We start from the raw sequence: 21,749 nt of genomic DNA, 5'->3' as shown, positions 1-21,749 counted from the left end.
ACTGTCGATGTGGTGTTCAAAGGCGCAGCTCACGGCGGCTGCTTGCTTGCGCATGGCATTTGCTTTACTAATCGGGATGACGTGGACAGGGAAGTTGATCTAATCCGCTTGGATGGTGTTCAGGGCCAGAGGCAGTTGCAGCCTGTCGGGTAAGTTTACTGATTCACCTGTCCGTCCCAAACTATAATAATAGCAGCGTTCCGCGACAAGTTGGCAGCTTTAAGCTTGTAAGTTACATGTGGTGCATCATTATCTCTGAGAACCAACGCATATTCGTGCTGTAAATGACTTGGACCATGAAGTCCGTTGTCATCAGCAAAAACGTCAGCGAAGTCAAACGATATCCGCACTCTCAGATATGGCTGAGCCGGTATCGGGATGAAAAGCAGTCACCAGTGCTTGTACAGGCAGAGCCGAGTCTTGTGGCGCTCAACCTCCAGCCAGCAGGAACAAAAGCTCCAACTGCCGCATCTTGAGTTGTGTCGCAGCCGTGCAGTTCAACTTCAGACTTCAGCTGGATGAGTCACCCCACGATTTGCTGACGCGTCCGAGATGTGTGGACTTGCATGCAAGGACTAATAACCAATGCTCTCGGAGGCTCCGTACCAGCTAAGCTTACATGGACCAATGCAACGCAATGAGAGCAGTGTTGAAGCGACTTAGGCGCGCTCCTCTTGTCATAAGCTCTATCCATTTAGTTCTCGAGCACAACACGGTAGCGCACTTTGCCTTCGCGCAGCAGCTGGATGCCCTCGTTGGCCTTGCTCATGGGCATCTTCTGAATAACTGGTCGCACGTTCTTCTCGGCTGCCAGCGCGAGCATGTCCTTGACGTCCTGGATGCTGCCGATGTGGCTGCCCACAAACTTGGCGCCTTTCATGACCACCTGAGCGGGCTTGAACTTGACCTCGTCGTTGGGCAGGCCGACCATGATGCACGTGCCGCGCGACGCGAGGAAGCTCAGGAACAACTGGTACGGCATGCCGTCGGCGTCGGCCGTCACGAGCAGGATGTCCACGGAGCCCTCCGCCGCCTTGGCCTGCACGGGGTCCGAGTAGTTGACGAACTCGTCGGCGCCCAGAGAGCGCACCTCCTCCTCCTTGTTCGCCGAGCGCGAGAAGGCCACCACAGCGTCGGCGCCCATGGCCTTGGCGAACTGGATGGCAATGTGGCCGAGTCCGCCAATGCCCACAATCCCCACGCGGTCGCCGGGCTTCACACCCGCCTCCTTGAACGGGGTGAACACGGTCGTGCCGGCGCACAGCAGCGGCGCCGCGGCGTCCGACGGGATGCTGTCCGGGATCTTGAAAGCGTAGGCGCCCAACACGCGCACGTACTCGGCGTAGCCGCCGTACGTCTTGCTGCCGTCTTTGTACTTGGAGTTGTAGGTGCTCACGATGCCGTGGCAGTAGGCGTCAGCGCCCTTGGCGCAGTCCTTGCACGGAGCCGCGGGGTCCTTGTTCAGGCAGGCCCAAACCTGCGCGCCCACACCCACGCGGTCGCCAACCTTGAGGTCCTTCACCTCGGGGCCGGCCTGGGTCACCTCGCCCACGATCTCGTGGCCCACTACGCACGGGTACATCGTGGGCTTCCAGCCGCTGTCGATCACGTGCAGATCCGAGCCGCAAATGCCGCAGTGTGAGATTTTGATCTCCACGTCCTCGGAGCCCAACGGGCGGGACTCGTACTCCCAGGGCTGCACTTCCTCGCTCTTGCCGAAGCAGGCGAGGGCCTTGATGGTGCGTGGGGCTGCCGACATGTTCACGTGGAGGTTGTGGCTGCTGCTTGGGGTCTTAGGTGAGATTCACTTGTGCCACTGGCACGACTGCAGATGAGCTCGACGAGTGCAGCAATCCAAGCAGCCAAGTCGCGTGAGCAATGTATCTGCGAGCGTACGGCCTCGCTCTGAGATATATCTGTATTCACCGGTGGATTTAATATTGCAGTGTTTTTAAGCTCAGAATAGCTGTTGACGAGTACTATTTCTGAAAGGTATTTGTTTTGGTGTTTTTAAATGTTAAGCACGGTACTTGCTTCAAAAGTGACGCGACGCGACGCGAAATGGCTACACACGTTGCACCTGTGTTGGTGTCTACTGAAAGCAGTCTTTGCTGGCATTTGAACCATGCTCATTTCTCCTTCAGCTCGGCCATGCACCAGGAGTGTTTCGTCTAGATCGGTGGTCGAGTTCGCAGCAACGCAGCGGAAAAGAGACGATCGAATCTCAAACAGAGTATTATATTAGCACGGTTGTCGAGAGCCAAATGGGGGTGAACAAGTCTGTCCACACCGCAGTGTTAACTCCAACCTTTGATTCGAGGCGGAGCCGTACGTTTGAGTCACCAGAAGGGTTGAGGCACTGGCCTGCTGCAGCGTGCTCTCAATCATCCTGCGGCGCCGAATCCGTGGCAGGCACCTCGTAGTTCGGCTTCCCGATATACACGTACATGACGATCGCAAGGATCACAGTCACCACAGCGGCGATAAGCGCCGGGTTCTGTCGAACACGCGCCACCAGCGCAGAGACCTTGCCGGTTTCTGCTGTCTCAGTCGCGTTGCTGCCGCCCAACTTCGCGTACAACTTCCTCTCCAGCGCCTTCTGGTCGCGCTTCTTCTTCTTCAGCTGCACCAGCAGCTGGCGCACCTTGGCGTTCTTCGGTTCAATCTCGAGAGCCTTGCGCAGGAACATGTTGGCCTCGTCGAACTCGTTCTGGTCCAGCGCGATCTGGCCCACACGGTACATGGCCTTGACGTTCGTCGGGTCGAGCTGCAGCACCTCGAGGCTTGACTGACGCGCCTCCTTAAACTGCTTGAGCTTGTGCTGCACGTTGCCCACATTGTTTCCCAGCGCGAGGAGAAGGTCCTTGCACTGCGCGGCGTCCTCCTCCGAGTGTTCCCAGGTCTCTAGCAGCTTGAGCGCGCGCTTGTAAAGCTTGGCTGCCTGCTCGTAGTTCTTCTCCTTGAAGTAGCGGTTGCCGCTCTCTTTCTTCTGCGTGGCCTCGACGATCAGCTCCTGGGAGCCCATTTCGGCCGTGATCTTCTTCCCCACGCGGCAGAGTTCCACCACAAGCTTCATCTCGGCCCCTGGAGCCACGTGCGGCTCCAGCCCCACGTCTCCGTAGGCGAAGCGCGCGTCACAGCGCACTTCACACACTTCTCCCACGTGCATCATCTTGGCCACGAGCTCCAGCGCTGCGTCACAGACAGGAACACGGCTAAGTTCTCTGCTAGTGTAGCAAAACTACAGCAAAAAGCCCGTACCAGGCATCACTTCGCCGTCTCCAATACGAAACTTGCGGGCCTCGTCCGCCACCACCTTCTGCCCCGACTTGAGCTCCCACGTTGAGTATATGACGCCCACTTCTTCTCCGAATTCTGCACAAGAGCTCCACGTGTCAATACCTCAGTAAAGTGGCGATATCTCGGTAGATACAATGCGGATGGAGATGACGGTTGCACGAGCGCGTTACCTGCTTGGATACCGTCCGTGTTCACCGTCAGCATCTTGCGGAAGATTCCCCCGCTGCCCAAGACATCGTCGAACCCCTCGCGCTCGGACTCGCTGATCGCCACCATAATTGTCAAATGACGACTGACGTGGCGACCAAATTCCAACGAGGAGACATGTGGGTCCGATTACGGCTGGAAAATCGATGTTCCACATACAGTTTCCGTCAAAGAAGTTGCCTTTTGATCCGCAGTCTCTTACGTTCCAGTCTCGACGTGTCTTCACGCAGAGCTGCTATCGCTGTCGCTCTCTCGAATGGCCAGAAGTTCTTCTGCTGGTGTAGCGACTAACAATTGGCGAATGGAAGCAGCGCGTACTTGTCTGGGTGAGGCTTCTGAGCTAGCTAGCTTGTTGTACCTGCAGACGCAAGATTCTTCATCTGATGAGCTACTATTGTCGTCGAATTGGCTAGGACAGAGGCTGACTGAGAACGTGTTCCTGGAGAGCCCAAAAGCTCAAGTTTTCTCGCATGGAGTAGCTCGAGAGGTGACCAGGCATGCCCCGGTTAGTAGTTTCTCCCATCACTTTGCTTGCGAGCGCAAAGAGTGGCTAACGTTACCACTGCTGCGCTACGGAGAATAGCTGCAAACTTAAGCTTGAGGAAAGTCTTGACGAGCATATCCCAGGACCTCGTACAGGCCCACGACGAACAGATCAGGGAACTGGGCAGGCAGCGAGGCTCCTGGCTGCCAGCCCAGCAGCAAACGCGAGTCGAGCGTCAGCAACGTGTGCGGGGCAACCACAGGCTCGGGGTCTTGAACGGGGAATCTGTGTCCCTGCTGCTCCACCGTGTAAGCTTGTAGGTGGCGCTCGCCAGGTTCTTCTTCACCGCCACGCAAAGGATGTAGCGAACGCCCGGAAACGTGGCCCATTCGTTGGCCTTCCAGTCCAATAGGCCAGGATTGTCGCTCCAACGGCGCGAAAAGCCGATCTCCACCTTGGGCGTGTCGTTCAGCCCAGCCGGCAGAGCACCTCCTGCTGCACTCGAAGGGCCAAAACTTTCGTCAGGTTCGTATCGGCGAAGATGTTTCACGTACGAGCTACCGCAGGACCTCAGGTATTCCCTGGCGTTGTCATCGCTTCAAGTGAACGGATGCCGAAGTGGTCGTACTCACTCGACGACAGCTCGATGATGACAATCTCGCCATCGTTCCACTCCATGTGAGTCGATTTCAACTCCTGGCAGTCGCTCTCCATGCAGACGTTCCATTGAAATGTGCAGTGACTTGCAATTTGGTTGTCAACGAACTACAGCTCAGTGAACTACATGTAGTGAAACGACTTGTCTTGGGGGGTCGCAGTCCGTGCCATTCCTGAACCAGCTTCCTCCGCCCCGCCCCGCTGCCATCTTCTCAGATGGATGGCAACTAGAGATCATCCTCTTCCAGGCCAGATCCCGCACCTCGACGAGATCATTGAGGAGTCTCCCAGACAGCAAAGCCCCACCACGAGCGGCTCCACTAGCCCCGCCTATCGTCTCATCCCGAAACCTCCTGAGCCTCCAGCGTCGCCGAGGCAGCAGCTCATGGCCTCTCGCCCGCCTGCACCGGTTGAGTCGGCGTCTGGGTCGCCTGAAAATGGTGATCTCCAAAGTGACGGCACGGCCACTTCGGTAGGCGAAAACAAGGCAACCGTACCAGGAAGTGCAGACTCAGCAACTTCCTCACCTCATCCTCCGTCATCGCAGCAACCAGGTCAGGGACTCACCCCACGCAAGTTGTCAACCCGCGTCAGGTCTCCCCGAAGTGAAGTAGACCCACGCACAGGTTCGGGTCTCCTGAAACCAAGTGACGGGGCTTCTGCAGCTCCTACTCAGCCGTATCGTCGACAAACCATAAACAACAGCGGGTCACGCGTTGGGTCTCGCATGTCGAAACAGACCGATCCGTCCGGGTCCAATTCAGCTCTTCCGGTAGGAGAAACAGCAGCTAGTGGCAATGAAGACGAAGCGGGGGACTCGGACGAATTGACCTTCACCCTGCCGGAGATGTCCAAGGAAGGCGACGACACGGGGCGCACAGTGAGGGAGACGTGGCCGACCGACCACGTGATGCTGCTCTACATGCTCTCGAGGTATGCTGTGTGTGCGCGCACGAAAGAGGAGAAGGAGTCTTGGATTCGACAGATCCCTCTCCTCGTCTTGATGTACGAGGGGATCGCTGCCGGAGGACTCAACTTCGACTACGCACCCGCAGCCATGGTCATCGCACAGGAAGGACGACCGAAACGCATTTGGATGAACACGACGCAGGACGGCAAGTCCGCCATCGACGACCTGCGTGAAGCCAACCTGATCAACGGCCTCAAGCTCTCCACCAAGGACTACCACTCGGTCACGGCCTTCCAGGTTTCTCTACGCGGACTTCAGCTTCTGTCCCAAGTCAGCAAGGAGCTCAAGGCCAACGTCGACGCCTTCATCTTCGCCCCCAAACCGTATCGACGTGAGCTTCTCAAGATCCGCTACATCCCGATCAAAGACCCACCAGATCCACTGACTATTACCGAGGCAAACGTTCCTGCGTGGACGTTCTCAAAGGGCAGCGGCAAGCATCTTACTACGGTGCTGACTGGAGACATCCAGGCTACTGAAGAAGAGCCCGAGTTCAACGAAGAAGGCCGCTTTATCCTAGAGTCCATCGGGTACTTCCGGTATTCGGGAGTGACTGAAACCGAGGACGTGTCGTACGTGTCCAGCCCGTTCGTCCCGCAATGCGTACGCAGCCTGGAAGCTTACCAGCAATTGTCGTCGAACGCCCACCGAGCGTTGGAAGCTGCCAGCGGACAGTCCAACATCCGTGACACGCTGTCCGAGGCGATAGTGCTGGCCAACCCCGTGTGTCTTGTGGGCGAGTGGATCCCGTTCGGGTCCAACCAGATCGTCGCGCTGAACGAGCGCCTCGGGTCGATGGATCGATGCCAGGGAGGGCTCTTCACTTCGCTCATCGACGACCGCCCGACGGATACGCAGTTCGAAGTGCCGCCCGGCCTAACGGAGGTGCGGATTCTCGACTATGACCCCGTGCGGTACATCAACTTCGAGGCCGAGATCAACTTCCCAGAAGACGATGGGATCGTACAGGTCGAGAACTTTGGCATTCACCTCAACGTGGACGGGACCATCTTCTACGGGATCAAGGTGGACGCTATCCTGGACAAAAGAGCAGACCGCATCTCCGTGGACTTGTTGTCGCGCTTGCTGGTTGACATCCACCAAGACTCGTCTGAAATTATGGACGACCTGCTCTCTTCGTACCAGACAAGCTTGCTCGACATGGTCTTCCTCGGTGATATCGCGAATCGCGGCAAGTTTAACATGATCATGGCTGACCAGATCGACCCGTTCATGCCGGGGTTGGAATACATGGACCGAGGGGACTTTGAGAACGAACTGAAGCAGGTACTGGGTGACATTCACTGTGCGTACGATATCGGCGAGGACAGTGTGCTGATAGTCGGTCGAGACGGCATGCTGATCGCCGGTTCCGCCTCCAAGCGCTTCGAGAAAATCTTCATCTCGTACTTCTCGCTTCTGTGCCGCGAAATGTTCCTGCGTAGCTTCTTCACACGCATCTTCGTGCTGGAGGAACTGCTCAAGCACATCCGAGAGCTCATTTTCCGAGCCAAAGAAGACCCACACCACCTCGTTAGCATCCGAGGCAAGTTGAACCAAGCAACCAACGACCTCATTCTGGTACGTGAGCTCTTGTACACGTGTGCTGCATGGCTCGTACTAACAGGGTCTCGGCTTCTTGTATTTTCAGTTTACCGACACGCTGGGCTATCTGCTCGAGTCGCTCGAGTTCGTCAAGATTCCTCAAAAGTCGGCAAACGCTACAGAAGAAGAGGAATCAATCTTCAGCTACCTCGACCTGAAGAAGCAGCACCGCGATATCCTCCTCCGCGCACGCGATTTAGAGAAGCTCGTGCACGGTGCAAAATACGAGGTCGTCAACTTGCGGCAGATGGCGGAGGTGCTCAACACCTCCGAGCTGGAAGACATTTTCAAGACTGTGGAAGGCAACACCAAAGTGCTCGCAGACTCGTCGCTGGCGGTTGAGCAGTGCGGTTCGTCCCTCGAGCTGGTGCAGGTGCTGCTTGCAGGCAGCTTCGCGTTCACGCTCTTGGACCGGATCCCAGGCGGAACGTTGAACGCGGAAATGCCCGAATGGGTGGAGACGGCCTTCGCAAAACCCATCATCGACGTACCTCTGCTGTTCTTCGTGCTCAATATGCTTTGGATGGCTGGCTGCGTCTACGCGTTGATCCGGTACAAGAGGAAAAAGAGTCATGAGGTCGAGTTCGGACGGCGAACGCTGCGGATCAAGGTGAACAAGGCCATCGACGTCGACAAGTTCGAGCTGTTCCTGGGGACTCGGGTGCTGGACAAGCAGGAGAGCGTTTCTCAACTTGCGTCGGAGGTGCGCCGCGTTGTGTGGAAAGACCTGGGCCTACAGGCGTGCAACGACGAGCGCGCCCACCCGCGCAGGAGCGTCGCGTTCTTGAATGGCGGCTCCCTTTCGTGGAAACACAAGCTGAAGGACCTCGTCTTGAAAGCGTTCGGGAAACTGCGAACACGGAACAACCGAGACACAGACCGTGCTACTGGTACTCTAGCGGGAAACTCCGTGTCTCCGTTCAGTGCTGGAGTTGCGGCGGGGATGCTGGAGCCCGGAATCCCCGTGGAAGTCGAGGTCGAGTACGATAGTCGCTATGGCTTCCTGCTCTTCGTCTGCTTTAGCTTTCGCATCCGAGAGAAGGAGAGTTCGCTGGCTCAGCAATGGCGAAACTGCGTGGAGCAGCTGAGAGATCGACTTCCCTTTGGGGGTCGAACAGCACCAAGGCCCAAGAGAGTGCCGGACGAAGGAGCGTGTCCTCGAAACGAGACGCTTCTCATGGAGGAAGAGCTGACGAACTGGTTCGCGATGGAAATGAAACAACATGGCGTTATCAAGAGCGCCGAGGTGTTTCTTTGAGTGAAGATGCGTGTTACAGAGGCTGACAATGATAAGAAAATCCTTTAGCTTTCACTCTGCAAGTCGGTAGACTTCCATCCTGGTTGATTGAAAGCTCGCTAAAACACCATTGCAAAATTGTCTGCCAGTCGCATTCCTCAACTTACCCAGTCGAGCACACTACCTCGCCGTCCGTTCTTCCATTCAAGATGACCAAGGCCTCCAAGAACAACTTGTTCACCCATGTCAAGGCCCAAGAAGAGCGAAAGCTGATTGACAAGCTGCGAGACATCGGTCTCGGACAGTACGTTGAGCTCCCGCAGATCGCCGTCATGGGCGACACCTCCAGTGGCAAGTCGTCGCTCTTGTCGGCTCTTTCGGGCGTCTCCTTTCCGTCCTCCGACCAACTCACTACGAGATGCCCCACGCAACTTGTGCTCTCCAGAGCCGACACCTTCCGTGGCAGTGTGCGCCTCGTCCGATTCCAGTCTGTCAGTACTGGCGGCGACAACTCGTCCGACGACGGTGAAGAGAAGGAAGACCTGCAGCGACTGGAAGATGTGCCCGACGCCATCACCAGACTCACCAAGAAGCTCGTGGACGAAGGCCAGTACATCAGCGACGACCAGATCGTGATCGAGATGAGCGGTCCCGACCTGCCCAACCTCACGCTCACAGACCTACCAGGGCTGGTGCGCACAGTGGGTGACCACGAAGACCAGAGTATCATCCCGAGAGTGCGTCAAATGGTGGATCGGTACATGCAGCAGGAGCGTACGGTGATCATCGCCGTCGTACCGGCCAATGTGGATATGCACAATACCGAAATCCTGCAGGCTGCGCAGGAGGCGGATCCGAACGGTACTCGAACGATTGCTGTGGTGACGAAGGTGGATTTGGTAGATGCTGGGGCGGAGTTGGCAGTGCACGAGTTGTTGCTCAACAAGAAGAAGCGTATGCATCTGGGCTACCACGCAGTCAAATGCCGCAGTCAGCGCGAGTTGACGAAAGGCACGAGTATTGAGAAGGGCGTGGTGAATGAGTTGACGTTCTTCGGGCAGCACGAGTACTGGCAGCGACTGCCACCGCACTTGTGGGGAGTCCCGCGGCTGAGCGAGCGGCTGGTGGCGATTCTGCAGGATAATATCCGTCGGTCCTTGCCTAAGGTGATCACGGAGATCAGTTGTCTTATAAGTGAGACGCACGAGGCTCTGTCGGAGCTTGGCACGCCGTTGGAATCTCCGGCTGCCCAACGTCAGCAGTTCAGCAAGTGGGCCGACCAATATCTGCGGCTGATAGAAGCCGCCATGTCTGGGCAGTACGACCTGCTACCAGCTTCCAACTCAGCACTGAAAGGCTCGGCGGTTGGTCATGAGATCAACGCTCGCCTTCGCGCTGTGCTTCGTGTGAAGGAGGCTGCTCTTCGAGAAAGAATTTATGAAACGAAGGACCACGTCGTTGGGGCGGGAGGTAAAGAGCGTCAAGAGGAAGTCGCAGTGGGAGACGCCGTGCAAATCGAACTTGACGACAAGTGGCGCAGCGGAATCGTGAAAGGAATCAACGGAACGGACGTTTGCTGCGAAGAGTTCGACAACCAGTGGAAGTCCAAGGAGCACTGGCGCTTTGACGGGCGCGCAGTGTTGAAGCAGTTTATTCGCGAGAACCGAGGCGACGAGCTCGCGATTTTCCCGTCCTACCAGGTCTTTTGCAACTTGTTCCGCCAGTGCGTGGACAAGTGGGGCCCACCAACACAAAAGCTGCTGGGCGCTTACCAGAAGCAGACCAAGCTCGTGTCGGACTTTGTGGCCGGTGAGGTCTGTGCTACCTCTCGAGTGGTCCAGTTCATCCGCAGCTCGGCTGCCGGTGTTCTTGACCGCGTGGTTGAGGCTGCAGATCGAGAGATGAACTCCCTGCTGCGGGCTGAAGGCCGTCCTTACACTCAAGACGACCGGTTGTTTGAAGAGCTGGACCAGCAGCGCTTGAAAGCTCTCCAAGAGCAGGTCAAGACTGCTGTTCCTGTCGACTCGGGCGGCAAAGTTCTGCTCGCTGAGGTGATGAAGGCGGTTGAAGCGGTGACACTCGCTACTGCAGACCGCGAGGCGCTGGAGATGCAGGTGGCGTTGGAAGCGTACTTGGATGTGGCGGTGCCCCGCTTCGTAGACGCGATTCCGATGCGGCTGAACGATTTGGTCCTGCGCAGGTTTGTGGCTGAAATGACGAACGAGCTCAACGGGTTGACGGACGAGAAACTCGCTCGCTTGATGAAGGATTCGGAGCACAAGATCGCTGAGCGCCAACAACTCAAGGAGGAACTTGATTGCTTGGTCAATGCCAAGCAGGAGATTGAGCTGGTTTGCTAACCGGTAACAGTAGCTTTTAGCTACTTTCCTGGCTTTTTGCTGCTAGCGACGGGATGTCTTTGCGCTTAAAGAACACACGGCAGTTCTCACTCTTCAATTTCCTCGTTCAAGCACACCAAACCTTCTACTTCATCCTTCGATATGACCAATACTAAGAATTCGTCCAAGAAATATTTGCTCACCTGTCAAGGCCCAAGAAGAGCGAAAGCTGATTGACAAGCTGCGAGACGTCGGTCTCGGACAGTACGTTGAGCTCCCGCAGATCGCCGTCATGGGCGACACCTCCAGTGGCAAGTCGTCGCTCTTGTCGGCCTCTTCGGGCGTCTCCTTTCCGTCCTCCGACCAACTCACTACGAGATGCCCCACACTCATTCTTCAGCATCTTCCGTCCTCACTGTGTCCTGCGAGCTACAAGCACTTGCTGTTCTCGATGATCCGTTTCCCCTGTTGAAGAACCTTGAGTTGGTTGCGAAGCTGCTGACGACGAATCGCCGTGTCATCGTCCTCTTGCAGCAGTTCGGCCACCTTTTCATCCGTGGCAGCGCCCAACAGTTCACTCTCCATTTCGCGGACGAACGCATCTAACAGTAAACCGTTCAGCTTCATAGGCACCACATCAACAAAACGATGCGAGGCCACCTCCAGATACGCACGTAGCGCGACTTCGATCTCGAGCGCTTCGCGGTCATCTGAAGACATTGCAAATGGCCCCATCGAGATTCCTCCCAACACTCGTGCAACCTCAGCAAGCGACACGAGGCCATGTTTATCTCCAGGCGGCAAAGCAGCTTCCAGTCGAGCTTGGAGAGCACGTCGTCGAAGCCTGTCAAGTTCATCGTAGAGACGCTGGTCTTGAGTGTACGGTCGACCTTCGTGTTGCAGTAGCAGCTCCAGCTCCCGTTGTGCCGCCTCCTTCAGCACTCCTAGAACTCGATCGGTTGTCTCCTCGAAGAACTCTTTGACCCGCACAGTACCGCAGTCATGCTAGAAGCATGGAGATTAAGTGAAGCGAGGCTGATCTTGTCAGGGTGTGGTAGTGTTCAAGGAGCTGCATCGCAGGGCGCTCCCATTCTCGAACGCTTCGCTGCACGCAACTGCAAAATACTCGGTACGATGGGAAAATAGCTAGCTCGTCGCCGCGGTTCGCTAGGATAAACTGCTTCAGCGTTGCCGATCCATGGCTCTGAGCAGAACCGGCGATATCGGAAGTAAAACTCCAGCGTGAAGCACCCAGCCACTCGTGTGGCAGTTTATCGCACAGCACATCGGTGCCACGAGTCTCCATCACCTTGCATAGCATCGTCTCCTGACGTCCAACTTGGACAAGAACGCTGTCTCCCACACCAACATCCACTTGGTTGTCCGATTTGCTACCTTCAGCGGCCTTTTCCAGTCGTGCGGAGTCACCAAACCCAAGTACGTTGTCTGCTGTTGTAGCCTCAATGTCGACACGAAAACTGAGGTCTTTTTGCCGCAGGGTCGCACGCAATCGAGCTTCAGACGCCCAGCACTGGGATGTACTTGGTGGAGATGGCAGTTCGTACTGTCCAGTCATATTTGCTTCCATCAGACGCAGGTATTGGTTTACCCACTTGCCAAACTGTTGGCGCTGAGCACCAGGTGAATCCAAGGACGAGCCCAGCTTCGACAACTCTTTTTGTATGCAAACCATGCGAGAACGTATCTCGGCAACCACCTTCGGCAAGGAACGACGGATGATGCTCTGGAGAATTGACACCAGACGCTCACTCAGCCTCGGAACTCCCCACAAGTGCGGTGGCAGTCGCTGCCAAGTACTCGTGCTTGCCGAAAGAACCGTCACTCATTCACCACGCCCTTCTCAATACTCGTGCTTTCGTCAACTCGCGCTGACTGCGGCATTTGACTGCGTGGTAGCCCAGATGCATACGCTTCTTCTTGTTGAGCAACAACTCGTGCACTGCCAACTCCGCCCCAGCAGTCCACCAAATCCACCTTCGTCACCACAGCAATCGTTCGAGTACCGTTCGGATCCGCCTCCTGCGCAGCCTGCAGGATTTCGGTATTGTGCATATCCACATTGGCCGGTACGACGGCGATGATCACCGTACGCTCCTGCTGCATGTACCGATCCACCATTTGACGCACTCTCGGGATGATACTCTGGTCTTCGTGGTCACCCACTGTGCGCACCAGCCCTGGTAGGTCTGTGAGCGTGAGGTTGGGACAGGTCGGGACCGCTCATCTCGATCACGATCTGGTCGTCGCTGATGTACTGGCCTTCGTCCACGAGCTTCTTGGTGAGTCTGGTGATGGCGTCGGGCACATCTTCCAGTCGCTGCAGGTCTCCTTCTCTTCACCGTCGTCGGACGAGTTGTCGCCGCCAGTACTGACAGACTGGAATCGGACGAGGCGCACACTGCCACGGAAGGTGTCGGCTCTGGAGAGCACAAGTTGCGTGGGGCATCTCGTAGTGAGTTGGTCGGAGGACGGAAAGGAGACGCCCGAAAGAGCCGACAAGAGCGACGACTTGCCACTGGAGGTGTCGCCCATGACGGCGATCTGCGGGAGCCCAACGTACTGTCCGAGACCGATGTCTCGCAGCTTGTCAATCAGCTCGTCGCTCCCCTTCACAGGAGAGCGCTTGCTGCAGTAGCCCCTTAGCGCCGTTGAGATCCATGGTGGAGTCACACAATATGCCGCTTGGACAGATTGACGCACGTCTACGGCAAATCGTTAGTCCATACAGCGCGGACTCAAGCTAAACGGTGGCGTGTATTTGGAATACGTCGACGTCACGGATGGACTGATTCACGCCTCACCTTAGACTTTCTTGACCCTGAAGATCAGGCCCAGCCCCACGACTCCTCGTCTTGGGACTGCTCATACTCTTGCAAGAGCTTCAGCTGCATCTCCTCTTCCTGGGCCATGCGGATCGCCAACTGCTTGTCGCTCGCTTGCTGCGCCACTCGTGCCAGCTCTTGTTGCTGGCAAATCTGCATCGACCACGCTTCCAACTCGAGCGCATCCAGCGCCTCCTGGTTCTTGCGTAAGCGCTCAAGCAGGTCTTCTCGCTCGTCCTCAAGCTTCATCTTCTGCTCCAACTTCTGCTCCAGCGACAAGAACGGGGTCGTCGGAAACAGGGAAGTGGTAGGAATCGCAGTGGACGCCCACGCAGACGGAGGACGTGGCGATTGCGGTGTCTGCAAGTTTGCGCGAATTGCATCCGCTGCTCCACGCTGGCGCCCCGACGGATCGTGCCACACTGGAGGCACCCACGCGTCCCCCTCATCCTGCTTCAGATACACAAGCTCATGGATTGCGTCGTCCAAAGGCTTCACCGCGACACGGTACTGGTACTGCTCTTGCATATCCAAGAACCAGTCGTTCAGCGCGTGCAGCCACGAGTGAATCTCCACAAACCAGTTCTTCTCGAGGAACTTGGCCAGCAGCTCTCTCGTCGCCTCCTTCTGGTCCGCCCCACTGCCGCCAAGAGCGCCGTCGCCCATAACCAGCACGAGCGTATTCTTGTGCTTCGCCGAGCCTGTCGTCTCCAACAAGTCCAACAACACGTAGTACAGCCCCTTATTCCCGCTGGAGCTCGGACTCAACGCACTGATGGCCCAGTCGAACTCCTGCAAGGGCAAGGCCAACTCGCGCGGCATCTTGCGGTACGCCGCCAATCGGCACTTCACGAAAGCCGCATCCGTTCCACACACGCGGTCCGTCAAAGCTCGGAAATTCAGCCGCACATCGTAGCCGCTGGTAGCGCCTGCAATACGTTGATAGAGCCACTGACTATTGCAAACGGCGCCTGCAACGTTGTCCAGATTCATAAAGACATGGCGCTGGCGATTGCCAAGCGCGTATTTGCCCGTCGGCAGCGCTGCTAACCTCGTTTTCCGGCGCTCGATGTCACCAATCTCCTGGTCGAGCATCCCCGCTCTCCTGTCTTCCTGGAAATACTCCAGCGGCAGCGACAGCCCGTCGAAAGGCTTAACGGGGCTGCCACAACTGCTGGAACTGCCAATACGTTGCCGTGGTCGCAGCGTGGGGGAGCCCACTTTCCTCTCAACCTCGGGCCGGCTGTGGCGCCCTGTCAGCAACTTCTTAAGGTATTTGTCCATGCATTTCACGTCGAATCCGTCCTCGAACGTCCAGTTGCTTTTCTTGTAGCACGCATCCAGCGTCACGAGCTGCACGTGCCACTGCGCCTTCAAGTAGGCGTCGACGCAGCTCCTGAGGCTCTTATTAAGGGCTCCTACAGCTAGTACTAAGGTCTTTTTAGCTCCGTTCACGGCGCCAAGCTTGGCCAAGTGGCGCGTGAGCATCTTTTCGAGCGTCGGGTGCTGCGGCGTCCCTTTTTGCGTGAGTTGCCAGTGGATGGCGACGCCGCCGTCGCTGCGTACGGCCTCGAGCGCCCTGGCTTCGGCCACATTGGGGTTGGCACAGTAGGTGCCTCTCCAGCACTGGACCCGCGCCGGATGCTGGTCGTTCAGCAGCACCGTGAGCCGCTCGGGGACCAGCGCCACGTCCGTCGAGTGCCGCGCCAGCTCCGTGTGGAACTGCGCCTCGTGGGTCAGCACGTGGGCGGACACGCAGGCGAGCAGCGAGTCCAGGTCCAGGAACACGAAGCGCTGGTCGCCGTCTTTACGGGTGGCGGGCATGGCGAAGCGGGTGGATAGGCTGCTTGGAGGCTTTCGGTCGAATTGGGGCCTCGGACGCGAGTTGGAGAGTGAAGTGGCTACTGCTGGACGCACGGCCCTTGACAGAAGCGGGCAGATGACAAGTTGAAGTGAAAGGGTTTTTATCGTTGTTTTTGGTGGAGTTTTCGAGCATGTGGACGAGAGATCGATTAGAGGTGGAAAGTGGGGGGATGCTGGTGGTGCTTGACGGCTTGGAGCTGGCGCTGTGACGACCACAAAGTGAGGGGACTGATGTCTAATGCTGGCGACGGAGTTCGGCGATTTGCATTCGACGTCGACACTTTCTCGCCTTGTTGGCTCTGGCGGGGGACGTGGAAGCGAAGGCGACTATAGAAGACCACCTCTCACGTCATGACGCTAGCTTTGCGATGGGCTTGCACCTGGTCACGACGCGACCAAAGCCCCCCGGAAGTTACTGCATAATGCTCTGGTACCAATGCTTGCTTCAGGAAACACCAAGCACCACCACCAGCACGGCGAGGCAAACCCCATGAATTACGACAGCTATGTGTACTCGCTTGATCCAGCTCCTTCAAACTCCGTCCTGCATCTTAGATATCGGCGTGTTCATCGCATGATGAGCTACTCTTTGGGCAGCACGAGATAGGAAGTCTTGGCCGGATCGCCAACGCGTGCCAATCACCTGGACCTGCCTCAAATGTGAAACTTGAATTTCACACTTTGGCCGTTCATAAAACCGCCGGCAAAATTCAAACGTTCAATAGTGCAACTCAAAAGCTTGATCATCGTCTACAGCACCACCTCGCCCCTTCTGCCCGTAGCACTGCAGTCCGCCACGATTGCATCGCCATCACCTCCAACATGGCAGTGCGCTGCACGGTGGAGCTGCAATTGGCCGACGGCTGCACCGGTCGCAACATCTCCACGGCGCTGTACCCGAGAGCGGTGGTGCGCAGCTAACATTTGTATCGATACCACCAATACTGTAACCATTAACCTTTCGTGTTGTGCGCCATTGCTGCCAGGTCATTCGACGCCGCGGCGGACTGGAGGTGATGAGCGACGACCCACCACTGCACAAGGCACTCAAGCTCCAGGCGCACAAGTACGAGGTCTACTCGAGCTACGCGGCCATGGGCAAGCTTGCGCTCATCAGGTTGGTGCCGTGCTGTTGCATTTGTGGAAAGGTGGTTGACACTCGTTATCGTGGTAGACGTGAGAGGACGCGTATCACGCAGTTTAACCTGCGCGACGGCGATCCGGAGGAAATGGTGGCGCTGCGGGACTTTTGCATTCGAACAGGTGGCATCTCCAAGTCGAGGATTGTTGTTGCAGCGCCAGTGGCAGTAGCGAGGAGATCTGTGCCAGTGCTGCCATCCACTCCTGTACAGGAGCGTCGAGCTGGCGTGAAGCGCTCCCGAAGTGCACTAACAGACTTGACCAACAGCTCGCAGTCGCCACCTCAGGAAGGCAGACATCGACGACGAAAGACCTCGCGTCATTCGACTTCTCCGCTGCAACCGGATCACAGGGGAACGACTTTGACGACCGAGCAACAGCGCGTGTTGGAGCTTGTCGCACAGGGCAAGAACGTCTTCTTCACGGGCAGTGCTGGAACAGGCAAGTCGTTCCTGCTTCAGCATCTTCTGAAGCACGGCTGTGGCCATGCCATGGGGCGTGTGTTTGCTACGGCCACCACGGGTATCGCAGCGTATAATATTGGCGGCATGACGCTCCACCACTTTGCGGGCATTGATCCGCGCGCTCACACGTCGAGGCAAGAGCTGCTGACACAGATTTCCCGCAAGAAAGATGCTGTGGCTCGATGGAAACTCGCACGCGTGCTTGTTATCGACGAGGTTTCGATGCTGGATGGGCGACTTTTTGACGACCTCGAAGCTGTTGCGAGGCAGATTCGCCGTAGTACTGCTTTCTTTGGTGGCATCCAACTAATTCTTTCAGGAGACTTCTTCCAGCTACCACCGGTCGGCCGGCGTACGCGTGGCAAGGCTGCGGATGCAGCACCAGCACCACTGCTTTGCTTCGAGAGTAGCGCGTGGGTCCGAGGCATCACCGAGACGGTTGTACTTCAAGAGATCTTCCGTCAGCGCGAAGACGAGTTTGTGCGCATTCTTAACGCGTTCCGAGTCGGACAGCCGACTATGACAATGATCAACAAGCTCAACGAGCGCTACAAACCGATTTCCGACAATGATAGCGATGACGCCATCCACATCTTCTCACACAACGACGACGTGCTGCAGGTACGTCTGCAGATGGTGCTCTTTCTTTGTTGGTTTGGGTGATACTTACTGCTTGCTATGATATTCGTTTCGGCAGACGAATACTCGGGCCCTCGACGAACTGGGAGGAAAAAGATACAACTACGTCTCGGCAGATCGGTACGTGTACTGCGTACAGCTTAATAATCACTTCATGCTGTCATCAAACTTACAAACTACTGCCTGTTCTTGCATCGACAGTGGCAAAACCGAATTCCTCAGTGCCGTTCCTGCTCCAGTGAAGCTATCATTGAAGAGTACGAATTGTCATCCACTTCTGTTCTGCGTCATGTACTCACTGCTCTGGTTTGGAATCTCTTTGTAGAAAACGCCCGGGTCCTCCTCATCAAGACGTTGAGCGCCACGCGCGGCCTGGTGAACGGTTCGCGAGGCATCGTGCAAGGCTTCACGCCGCAGTCAAACCTGCCCATTGTGCGCTTCTCCAACGGCGTGACGGAGATCATCGGGCAGGAGGACTTCTCCGTGCGCGTAGCGGACACGGTGCTAGCCTCTCGCCGGCAGCTGCCGTTGGCGCTGGCCTGGGCCATCAGCATCCACAAGAGCCAGGGACTGTCGTTCGACGCCGCTGTGTTGGATCTGTCGCGCGTGTTCGAGTTTGGCCAGGCCTATGTGGCACTGTCCCGCGTGCGCTCGCTGGAAGGGCTGCGACTGCGTGTTCGGGTGCGGGAGAACGGAGGCAGGCTGGCGGACACGCGCGTCGTGGACTTCTACGAGGCCATGCAGGGCTACTAGAATATTAATTTATTGCAATAATTGCGGACTGCATTAACTGTCCAAGTTGAAGACAACTTCAACGTCAAATGTCCTCCCAGCTGTCCTTCAGAGGTCCACATCACCGCGAAAGTTGCTCGAATCGGTCCTTCTCGAAGCAACTTAAGGTGCGCACGATTCACTTTCGAATCGTGGCCAGCCAGAATAATAGTCCAATCGCGGGGGCTCAAACAAAATAAAGCGCTGCGACTCGTCGAAAAGCGGCGAGGCGCACCGCCCTAACCCGCCTGCATTTGGTTGGTCCGAGTGAAGCGGGGCTCACACTGACTTGGTGTTTGTATGGGCCGCGTTTTGAAGGCCCGTTTGTATGGCCAGCGCCGCGCCTCCGGCCTCCCCGCCACCGCTAGACTTATTTTACCCTTCCTTCCGCTCCGCGTTAAAGTCCCAAGCCCGAATCCAAGATGGTACGATTGTGGGCCTTCCTCTCCGCCTCCTCTCAGCTACAGCGCCCGACCCAATCAGAACAGGACGCGCAGGAGACGGAGCACAGGACAGGACCAACTACGTAGGATGCAGGACTGACGCTTTGTTGTGCCCAATGTTAGACGAAAGGTACGCAGAGTTTCGGCATGCGCCACAACAAGACCCACACCATCTGTAGACGGTGTGGGCGCAGCTCTTACCACATCCAGAAGAGCACGTGCTCTTCGTGTGGCTACCCGGCTGCCAAGATGCGCAAGTGTACGTGCCTGCCTGTCAATATGTAGCAAGTTTTCTCTGCAGAGAACTGATGATTGGGCTTTACTGTCATTGCAGACAACTGGAGCCAGAAGGCCCTGCGTCGTCGCACGACGGGCTCTGGCCGCATGCGCCACCTGAAGAACGTGCAGCGTCGCTTCAAGAACGGCTTCCGCGAGGGCTCGTCGGCCGTCTCGAAGAAGGCCGCCACCAACTAAGTACACTCACTCTCGAGGGGAACAGGGAACAACAGGCAGCTTGGGGTAAAAAAATCGACAAGTAGCTAGCGAAGCGACAGGAAGACGGCGACCGGGAGCGTGGAAACTTGTTGGAGAAGAACTTGGAGCGGACCGTGGAGCTTTTGCAGCACGAGACGAGCGACGACACAGGCGAAAGCGTGCGGAGACGACCGTCTACTGCTTCTCGGGCCTCCATGAGACGCCTACGACCTTCCAATCCAATATTCACATCCTTTAGCCGTTCCTCCACTGTCTTTTTGTGGTTCTGTTCGTGTTGGTATGCAGTTTGGTGAGTGGTTTTGTGCTATGCTGCTGTGGTGTCTTCTCCTAGGTTTTCGAGGATGCTGGCTTGCAGTCTGCCGAATGACGAAGACAAGTTGTCGAGGATTTCCAGATCTTCCTTTTCTCGTAGCATGCTATCAGCCCGCAGCTGAGCACGGAGCGCTACCAGACCCTGCACATGCGAGGATTGATCTCGTTCGACAGCACGGTTGTCAACACGCATGACGTGGTGGAATTCCTCTTCTCTCTCCTGGAACTTGGCAACGCGTCGAGCGTTCTCGGTGCGGAAGCTGGCGTCCGTCTTGCGCTCGTTGCTTTCAAGAGCGTGCAGCGTCTTCTTCTCGCGTTTTTGAATCTTGGCGTTCTCAATGTCGAACGTCTCGTGGTTCTTCTCCAGCTTCCGCGTGATGGCGCCCTGTAGCTTCTCCATGATCTCGGGCACGGTCGTGTACGCGAACGTACGGAACTCGGCATCGCATTCGTGCAGTCTGCAGATTAAACAACGTTAGTGTACAACGCATCGTCGAACACAAGCAAAAGCGAACGCACTTCTTCTCTTGGCAGCTGATCTCCTGTGCCTCGAGCCGGGCAAAGTGCGAGAGCGTCTTCTGCTCGAGCGTGAGGAAGGCTGTCTGGAACTGCTTACGGAAATCCATCCGTAGTTGCTCGATCGACCCCATCATGGCCTCGTGCTCTGTGCCCAGTTTCGACTCGAGGTCGCGACCACGTTGCTTGACTGCATCCTGCACGGCCACAGAGCAGGCAGCAACAGGTCGGATAGAGTTTCGCAACAATCAGGCAAGAGTTTCAGCTTACGATGCGCTGCTGAAAGTCGACATTGTAGGCGTGCACCGCCGCCTTGAGCTCCTCCATGTCGACTTCCAGATCTTCCTCCGCTTCTTCGATCTGGTCCGCTCGCTTTGACTCGGGTGGGAACTCATTAGGTGGACGGATCTACATGTAGCACACAATGACACTCGACCTTTGAGTCAGATAGATCCACCAATTCATGTACCACACAGCTCTCCTTGCCACTCGAGACAGCGGACCACCCGGGGGAGCGATCGTTTCATTGTATCGCGCTCGGTACGCCTGTTCCAGCGGAGCAGGCGTCACGGAGGGCACCGCGACGACAGCTTCCACCTCTTCGCCTTGCGCAACGGGCTCGTCCGTCGTAGCTGGAGCGTCAGTCTCCATCATAAACTTCTCACGCCTCTTCAGCTAAGATGGCTACATTTTACCGGCTAAGATGGTTACATTTAAAAATGGATACATTACCGGTTTTCTACCGCCAGCTATTTTTATCCGAGCCAACAACCATCGTTGGGCTGTCCGCCGCTCACTTCTGCGTCTCCTGCGTCCGTGCCAGCTCCTTCTGCACCCCAAGAACCTGCTGCATCATGGCGAGCGACGAGAAGGCCGCAACCAAGCCGTACGAGCTCCACAGCCCATGAAACGTCACAAATTATAGCTCTGACGCTTTTGTATGGACTTTTTGCAGCGTTGAGACGGAAGTCGCCGGTCAGAAGCGCAAGGCGCCCGAGGAGAAGAAGATCTCGTCGTTCTTTTCGCCCAAAAAGGAAGAGAGCAAGGAAAAGAAGGAGGATGAAAATGATGAGGATGATGAGGATGAAGAGGATGAAGACGCCGAGGAGGGCGAGGAAGAGGACAGTGACGAGGAGGACATGGCCCCCAAGCAGAAGAAGCGGCGGACGCGGGACAGCGACGACAGCGAAGACAGCGGAGACGAGTCGGAGCCAGAGATCAAGATGACGGAGGACGACCTGGTGGGCGTCGACACGTCCAACATCATACCTCGCTCCCGACGTCGCGCTGCGGTGGCGGCCATGGCGCTGGCCTCGGAGGAGATCGCCGCTGCAACTGGAGTGGCGCCAAAGGTACCTGCGAAACAGGAGGACAAGGAGGACGATGAGGACGGCGAGTCTAGCGACGAAGCCGAGTTCTGAGCTGAAGCGTTGACGGAGTTCGGATAACTCACGTCGAGATGCA

At 56.7% G+C, this 21,749-nt stretch overlaps 12 protein-coding genes across 12 annotated transcripts; 5 read left to right on the top strand and 7 right to left on the bottom strand.

Moving 5' to 3' along the window:
- Positions 1–694: 694 nt before the first annotated feature.
- KRP23_10978 (putative formaldehyde dehydrogenase AdhA) lies at positions 695–1,582 on the bottom strand (the record flags this gene model as incomplete). The annotated part of the gene is made up of 1 exon (XM_067881480.1): positions 695–1,582. One exon carries the CDS (start codon positions 1,580–1,582, stop codon positions 695–697), a length of 888 nt encoding a protein of 295 aa, XP_067740786.1.
- A 798-nt stretch (positions 1,583–2,380) lies between these two features.
- On the bottom strand, positions 2,381–3,576 carry KRP23_10977 (Peptidyl-prolyl cis-trans isomerase FKBP8; the record flags this gene model as incomplete). The annotated part of the gene is made up of 3 exons (XM_067881479.1): positions 2,381–3,192; positions 3,262–3,375; positions 3,471–3,576. The coding sequence occupies 3 exons, from the start codon at positions 3,574–3,576 to the stop codon at positions 2,381–2,383; spliced, it is 1,032 nt and encodes a 343-aa protein (XP_067740785.1).
- Positions 3,577–4,098: 522 nt separating this feature from the next.
- Positions 4,099–4,380, bottom strand: KRP23_10976 (uncharacterized protein; the record flags this gene model as incomplete). Its single annotated transcript, XM_067881478.1, has 1 exon — positions 4,099–4,380. One exon carries the CDS (start codon positions 4,378–4,380, stop codon positions 4,099–4,101), a length of 282 nt encoding a protein of 93 aa, XP_067740784.1.
- A 488-nt stretch (positions 4,381–4,868) lies between these two features.
- KRP23_10975 (uncharacterized protein) lies at positions 4,869–8,481 on the top strand (the record flags this gene model as incomplete). Its single annotated transcript, XM_067881477.1, has 2 exons — positions 4,869–7,199; positions 7,270–8,481. The coding sequence occupies 2 exons, from the start codon at positions 4,869–4,871 to the stop codon at positions 8,479–8,481; spliced, it is 3,543 nt and encodes a 1,180-aa protein (XP_067740783.1).
- A 188-nt stretch (positions 8,482–8,669) lies between these two features.
- On the top strand, positions 8,670–10,820 carry KRP23_10974 (Interferon-induced GTP-binding protein Mx3; the record flags this gene model as incomplete). Its single annotated transcript, XM_067881476.1, has 1 exon — positions 8,670–10,820. One exon carries the CDS (start codon positions 8,670–8,672, stop codon positions 10,818–10,820), a length of 2,151 nt encoding a protein of 716 aa, XP_067740782.1.
- Positions 10,821–11,228: 408 nt separating this feature from the next.
- Positions 11,229–12,492, bottom strand: KRP23_10973 (uncharacterized protein; the record flags this gene model as incomplete). The annotated part of the gene is made up of 2 exons (XM_067881475.1): positions 11,229–11,804; positions 11,926–12,492. 2 exons carry the CDS (start codon positions 12,490–12,492, stop codon positions 11,229–11,231), a joined length of 1,143 nt encoding a protein of 380 aa, XP_067740781.1.
- A 146-nt stretch (positions 12,493–12,638) lies between these two features.
- On the bottom strand, positions 12,639–13,352 carry KRP23_10972 (Interferon-induced GTP-binding protein Mx1; the record flags this gene model as incomplete). Its single annotated transcript, XM_067881474.1, has 2 exons — positions 12,639–13,006; positions 13,076–13,352. 2 exons carry the CDS (start codon positions 13,350–13,352, stop codon positions 12,639–12,641), a joined length of 645 nt encoding a protein of 214 aa, XP_067740780.1.
- A 293-nt stretch (positions 13,353–13,645) lies between these two features.
- KRP23_10971 (uncharacterized protein) lies at positions 13,646–15,466 on the bottom strand (the record flags this gene model as incomplete). Its single annotated transcript, XM_067881473.1, has 1 exon — positions 13,646–15,466. The coding sequence occupies one exon, from the start codon at positions 15,464–15,466 to the stop codon at positions 13,646–13,648; it is 1,821 nt and encodes a 606-aa protein (XP_067740779.1).
- An 861-nt stretch (positions 15,467–16,327) lies between these two features.
- Positions 16,328–18,501, top strand: KRP23_10970 (ATP-dependent DNA helicase PIF1; the record flags this gene model as incomplete). The annotated part of the gene is made up of 6 exons (XM_067881472.1): positions 16,328–16,414; positions 16,492–16,622; positions 16,680–17,730; positions 17,807–17,868; positions 17,950–18,005; positions 18,074–18,501. 6 exons carry the CDS (start codon positions 16,328–16,330, stop codon positions 18,499–18,501), a joined length of 1,815 nt encoding a protein of 604 aa, XP_067740778.1.
- A 440-nt stretch (positions 18,502–18,941) lies between these two features.
- Positions 18,942–19,436, top strand: KRP23_10969 (putative 60S ribosomal protein L37-A; the record flags this gene model as incomplete). Its single annotated transcript, XM_067881470.1, has 3 exons — positions 18,942–18,944; positions 19,086–19,221; positions 19,297–19,436. The coding sequence occupies 3 exons, from the start codon at positions 18,942–18,944 to the stop codon at positions 19,434–19,436; spliced, it is 279 nt and encodes a 92-aa protein (XP_067740777.1).
- Positions 19,437–19,761: 325 nt separating this feature from the next.
- KRP23_10968 (uncharacterized protein) lies at positions 19,762–20,939 on the bottom strand (the record flags this gene model as incomplete). The annotated part of the gene is made up of 4 exons (XM_067881469.1): positions 19,762–20,227; positions 20,289–20,482; positions 20,556–20,693; positions 20,772–20,939. 4 exons carry the CDS (start codon positions 20,937–20,939, stop codon positions 19,762–19,764), a joined length of 966 nt encoding a protein of 321 aa, XP_067740776.1.
- Positions 20,940–21,139: 200 nt separating this feature from the next.
- Positions 21,140–21,706, top strand: KRP23_10967 (uncharacterized protein; the record flags this gene model as incomplete). Its single annotated transcript, XM_067881468.1, has 2 exons — positions 21,140–21,171; positions 21,241–21,706. The coding sequence occupies 2 exons, from the start codon at positions 21,140–21,142 to the stop codon at positions 21,704–21,706; spliced, it is 498 nt and encodes a 165-aa protein (XP_067740775.1).
- Positions 21,707–21,749: the final 43 nt, after the last annotated feature.

The sequence above is a fragment of the Phytophthora ramorum genome, assembly GCF_020800215.1.
Source record: "Phytophthora ramorum isolate Pr-102 chromosome Unknown Phyram_PR-102_s0011, whole genome shotgun sequence".
Lineage (NCBI taxonomy): Eukaryota > Oomycota > Peronosporomycetes > Peronosporales > Peronosporaceae > Phytophthora > Phytophthora ramorum.
Note: the sequence above shows the minus strand (reverse complement) of the source record. Positions and strands in the feature narration are given on the sequence as shown.